This window comes from Octopus bimaculoides, chromosome 3 (assembly GCF_001194135.2).
Source record: "Octopus bimaculoides isolate UCB-OBI-ISO-001 chromosome 3, ASM119413v2, whole genome shotgun sequence".
Classification (NCBI taxonomy): domain Eukaryota; kingdom Metazoa; phylum Mollusca; class Cephalopoda; order Octopoda; family Octopodidae; genus Octopus; species Octopus bimaculoides.
The window spans coordinates 122,068,765-122,074,737 of record NC_068983.1 but is presented as its reverse complement, the minus strand read 5'-3'; the positions used below and the strand labels follow the sequence as shown (position 1 = coordinate 122,074,737).

The following is a 5,973-nucleotide window of genomic DNA, read 5'->3' as shown; positions in this document are numbered from 1 at the left end:
TACACACACACACACACATATATATATACATATATACGATGGGCTTCTTTCAGTTTCTGTCCACCAAATCCATTCACAAGGCTTTGGTCAGGCCGAGGCTATGGTAGAAGATATCTGCCCAAAGTGCCACGCAGTGGGACTGAACCCAGAACCATGTGGTTCGTAAGCAAGCTACTTACCACACAGCCACTCCTATGTATGTTTATATGCACATTATAACTTCTTTTGTTATCACTGTTGGACAAAATTTTCTTGTTAGAAATTGTAGATTTGCATTTGATGTATTGGAGCAAGTAGATTTATAGCTGACTATTGGACTACAAAATAAGAGTAGACCGAAGCAAACACAAGTAGAGTAATGATGCCTCCAAAGGTGTCACAGTACAACGAGCACAAGATTAAATTGCTGGATGAAAAACAACACAACCATGAATTCAAGCCTAACAAATCATTGTGCTGTGCCCCTAAACACAATCCACTCCTACTTTTTACTTGAGTGGAAGGACATCAATAAGTAAAACCAGTTGTTTCAATGTTATCATTACCTTCATAATCATGAGTGCTTTAGTGTCCATTTTAACAAGCTGACATGAGTTAATCAAGTCTGATACAAAGCATATCACTAATTATTTAGATCAGTGATTCTCAACCATATTTTTTTACCTATGAACTCCTTTGGCTACTATTTTACTCTGGTAGACACCCCCACCGTAGTCATTTGATGCTTACAGACTAATTTTATAGATACTTCTTTAAAAATTCCTTTTTTTTTTTTCACACATTAACTTGTGTAGGCTGGACTATGTAAAAACGCTAGAGAAAGAAACCTAGCTGTTTCTTGCAATAAATAGATCTACAGCAAAATCCTTTCTTAAAATAATACTGAGGACCCTATTTTGCTTATGTGGATCCCCAAAAGTGTGAACTCCCAGGGGGTCATATGAACCCTGGTTGAGAACCACTGATCTAGGTCTTTCAACAACAATGTAAATGTACTCATTTACAGGGTCTTTCACATTTGTAATAACATGGAAAATAGGTATAAACAGTAACATAGAGATGGGGGGAGGAGTAGTAAGGAGAAAGAAAAGAAAAGAAAAAAAGAAAACTTGTTAAAGATTTTTCAGGAAAAAAAAACTTACTTCTTTTCTTTCAGCTTCTTTTGACTTCATCTGTTCTCTTTCATACTGTTTCACTTGCTTTTTTACTTGGCTCTTAGCAGCATCGTCCCACTTCTGCAAAGAGTTTAACAATGAAAAAATTTGAAGAACATATTTATGTATTTTAAAATAAGTTTAAATACAAGTAGTAAGGACATTTGAAAAATAGAAAAATAATAAACTAATTAAATATTTAATTGCCAGTACATGTGTTCTATATTAATTATAGATTAGTTCTCAATAAAAGTTCAAGTGAACTGTGGTATTACAAAAAAAAAAATACAAGATTTGAGGAAGAATTTTATGTAGAATGTTAGTCTTTCAATTTTAGTTTCTTTGATCTCATTTTTATGATGGCAAGAGAAATAAAAACATAGCCACACTATCAGCACTTTCACCATGGACTGAACCCATTGAAAAACCTAAATTGAACTCCATACTAATTTCTGCAACAATGAGCTATTTCTACCCTCTGATACCAACTGACAATTACATGAATGAACTACTGAGACACAAGTTAGTTTAGTTTGGTCGTTTTCCTGGACACTTCAATGATTTCACACAAGTACACCATCCATTACAGTCTCCCATGCATCTTTTTAATTTGTCAACATTTGCCATTCCACTGTTTTGAAGCAAGTTGTCCACATAGGTTAGATGTTTTCTTCCCCTGTTGATTCTTCCTTCAGCTGACTGCTGTAAACCAGTAGACACAGGTTAAATGTCTATCATAGAGACAATTCAGTGAATTATACAACATTGAGGTATCTACTAGCAGTTTAGTGGACTGGATTGTTGAAAGTTTTGGTAAACATATTTTTTCTCTCCTATAATTATTTGAGATCCCACCTCAAATCTTTTTCATACATCTTCAATGGGTACAGACAATATGATACTTTTTAATGAGCACACACTGTTCATATCAATGCAGCCACCTCTGCTACAAACATTGTTGATGCATTTAATGACCAGCCAGTCTCAGCTCAATTGTATTCTGCCTCCCTTCATGGGTTGATGAAAAGAAACACAGGCGTATAAGATTTAAATTTACTGTACATGTGGGAAGAATGTTAATAAGCTTTTTCTTTATTTTATCTTTTAGTCAGGAGGGAAGAAAATGCCCAAGTTTCTTTGCCAGGTGCCTGCTAGACTGGTGGGAGGGTGGAATGTATCCTCAAACAAGAGATCTCACCTAAATGTCAGATGGTGGTATTGAATCAGGCAATGGATTAAGTCTACCATCCAAGAAGGCCATTGTGGAATTTGAACTCAGAATGTAAAGATTCAGAGCAAATACCACAAGGTATCTCATCCAACACTGTTACTGTTTTGCAAATTCATTACCCTGAATTGTTTTTTGTTTTTTTTAGTCAACTTTAAAAAAATGAAAAGCAAAATTTATCCAACAGGATTTAAATTCACGCTGCAGAGAATCAAAACAAATACTACTAGGTATTCTGTCTGACAATCAAACAATTCTCCATCTCCACAGAATTATAAAAAATACTGGAAGCAACTAAACAGAGGACTTACTAAAAAAACAACAATGGCAGGCAGACCAATACTGTTACAGTGTACATTGATCTGATGATTCAAGTATTATTCAAGACAACTTTGTTTCTTCAGCCCTACACAGACACCTCTTAATATACCGGTTTATTTGTGCAGGCACTAATTAGTATGATGCCGAAATGGGTTAAATCATTAAAACTGCACAAGGCATGTCTACTAAATAATTGATTAAATGTTTAAATGCATCAAATGACATTTGGTTGCTAGAAATAAATCTTTCAAAAAAAAAAAAAAGGCATCTATTTACTTTTGAGATGTCCATGTATTGTTAAACAAACACCAGATTGACAACTAAAGGTAAGTGTGACATGGCTGCAGTTAATGAAACTAACGGTTCATAGGTTTGTGCTTTAACATTTTGATGGCTTGGTCACCTAAGACACAGAAGTTTGGTGTTTGGTTTTCAAATTGACAATACTTACTTACCAGTGAAAACATCTAAAGTAAAGTAAAACTATGCCAGTTATCATCCAAAGTATGTCAACATAAAAGTTGGATTGGTAAAAGACTGAAAAGAATGGAAATTACCATTCAACTTGATCTCAATAGAAACTAACTCTCTCAGAAGAAGAAACATGGGGAAGAAAACTGCAGCACAACAGTGAGTTTTTTAATGTTTGCTGTTAAATTCTCTGTTTGCGTGGGTGTAAGTTGTGTGAATGCATGTGCATGTATAGAATCTAACAAAGTTACATACCTTATCAGCAGACGCTGAATCCACTTTGATGACTGGAAGTGGTGTGATGGAACAAGAGCGCAGAGCCTGGAAAATAGGGAAAGAAACAGATACAGAAAATATCAAAACTTACTGCTTGCTATATAAGGGACAACTACAATTGGCTAGTAAAATTTATTATAATTAATATCAAATATACTATCCTCTTGCAGCAACACTATTCTTCATATTGTTATGACTGACAAAAATTATCACTGTTGATCTGAGATCTACAATTCCTACTTTAACTGCAACTATGTTCTAATACTAAGCAATTGTCATATTCTGACTGAATCTACTGTGGCCACCACCAGAATCTACATATGTATAGAAAGATTGGACAGTGAAGTACATAGTGTCCTGGTTAATTACAATAGATCTGTGGGTTTCAATGGTTAGATTTACTTTCTGCATGTCAAAGGTCCATTTGAATAGAGTTAGTCTAGGAGTACAAATAATTAATTTAGCTATCTTTGTTGAACACAATATATGCTGGAGACAATGGGGGAGTCCCTAAGTCAATTTTCTAGGAATAGCAGTCATATCTCTTTCAAATCATACTCTACTATATTAAAAAAGGAAGGAAAGATTGGATAATGTAAACACACGATGCCTTAATACTGAATAGTAATGGAATATCTGATTGAAAGTTACTTCATACAAATTTATCTGTGTTTAAACAATGACAATAATGACAGCTGATTTAAAAATAAAGCATCTATGCAATTTCTTGAACAGCTAAAAATCACACCATATCATTCTAAGAAGGTAGGACACACAGGATAACGTAGTTCTAAACACACTATATCTGAAAAAGCACTGGATAGTCATGGTTGGAATACCTTTAATGAAAGCTGAATTAAACAGGTTAAAGGCTAATCTTTAGGTAAACAATAACAATTGTAGAAGTTTGAGAGGGTATCAGGAATAGAAAGTGTTATTACTCATGTCCATAACCCTAAACTTACTAAACTAGTTGACTTTGGAATTTCTAATATTCTCTCTCTCCTGTTAATTTGTAATATTCACTCACAGAAATGATGAGAATATAAAATTTGGCAACAACTTGATAGTACTGAGACATGTATGACAACATAAATTTCTCAGTAGTATCAAGGCAGAAGGCCAGCAATTTTGAAAGGAAGGAGTTAGTCAAATACATCAATCCCAGTATTTGATTAGTACTCTATTTTCTCAATCCCAAAGAGTGACAAAATTGACCTTGGTAGAATTTGAATTTAGAATGCAGACAGTTAGAAGAAATACCACAAAGCTATTAGCTTTCCTCTTCAAACATATTAAATGAAAGAAACTAGTAAACATCATCATCATCACTTAGCATCCATGTCCCATACTGACAAGGGCTGGTCAGAGGTAAAAAAATACAGAAAACAGTTAAAACTTAACCTGGAGGATTGTGGCAAAGGGGTTCTCTTCACTACCATCACCTTTTTCATCTGACCCATGTAACTTTGATGTGTAAACGATTGGTCCTGAAATAGAAAATGAGAGAAAATATATTATCTGCAAGAATTGTAGGAGCTAATGCCTCAATATTCCTCACCTTCAAATACTTAATGCCTATATTGATCAAGGTAACCAATGTATCTGCACCTGTATGTACATGCCTCAGCAAGGTTTATTTTGTGGAAGACTAGCTGCTGTCCATGTATGCATATCTTTTCTTTCTATGCTACAAATGTTGACCAAAGGAAAAGCAAAGTAAAGGCCTATACAACTTGGAACCAGTGTTGTCATTGTTGTAACAGTTATCCAAGGTCACCAAAACAGAAGGGTGTGGCATTGCATGTTGACCAATAATGAGTGTCACCTGCCATGAATGAGGGGTATTCATAAATGGGCTGGTTACATCCACTGGCATGAGCCATGGGCTACGGTCTCACTTGGCTTGTCAGGTCTTTTCAAGCACAGCATATCTCCAAAGGCCTCGGCCACTAGTCATTGCCTAGTCATATATATACGACAGGCTTCTTTCAGTTTCCATCTACCAAATCCACTCACAAGGCTTTGGTCGGCCCGAGGCTATAGCAGAAGACACTTGCCCAAGGTGCCACGCAGTGGGACTGAACCCGGAGCCGTGTGGTTGGTAAGCAAGCTACTTACCACACAGCCACTCCTTCACCTAAATATATATGTATATATATATATATATATTATTTAAAAGAGTTCCCACTCTGTCTGTTTTTTTATGTTTTATTTATATTCTTATAAAATTAATGTGGGATATAGAATATGGAATATATAATATAAATAGTAAAATGAAATGAAGTATTGAATGTCTTATTGAATATATGAAATATTGAGTATTAAATATAGAGTATTAAATATATAAGGGCTAGTATACTTCCATGCCTCATGTACATCTGTCAGACGGGACCTTGATGAATGCCATGAGGCATGGAAGTATACTAGCCCTTATATATTTAATACTCAATATTTCATATATTCAATAAGACATTCAATACTTCATTTCATTTTACTATTTATATTATATATTCCATATTC

General features: G+C 34.7%; 1 protein-coding gene across 2 annotated transcripts in view; it reads right to left on the bottom strand.

Annotated features, from left to right (window-relative positions):
• The window catches only part of LOC106870144 (asparagine--tRNA ligase, cytoplasmic), a 41,223-nt gene that overhangs the window by 22,482 nt on the left and 12,768 nt on the right, over positions 1–5,973 (bottom strand). For both annotated transcript variants that reach the window (XM_014916138.2, XM_014916137.2), the window contains exons 2-4: positions 4,855–4,940; positions 3,430–3,495; positions 1,143–1,235 (exon numbers count right to left, since the gene is read on the bottom strand). In XM_014916138.2, the coding sequence (XP_014771624.1) occupies positions 1,143–1,235; positions 3,430–3,495; positions 4,855–4,940 (245 nt within the window). The remainder of the gene's footprint in view (positions 1–1,142; positions 1,236–3,429; positions 3,496–4,854; positions 4,941–5,973) is intronic.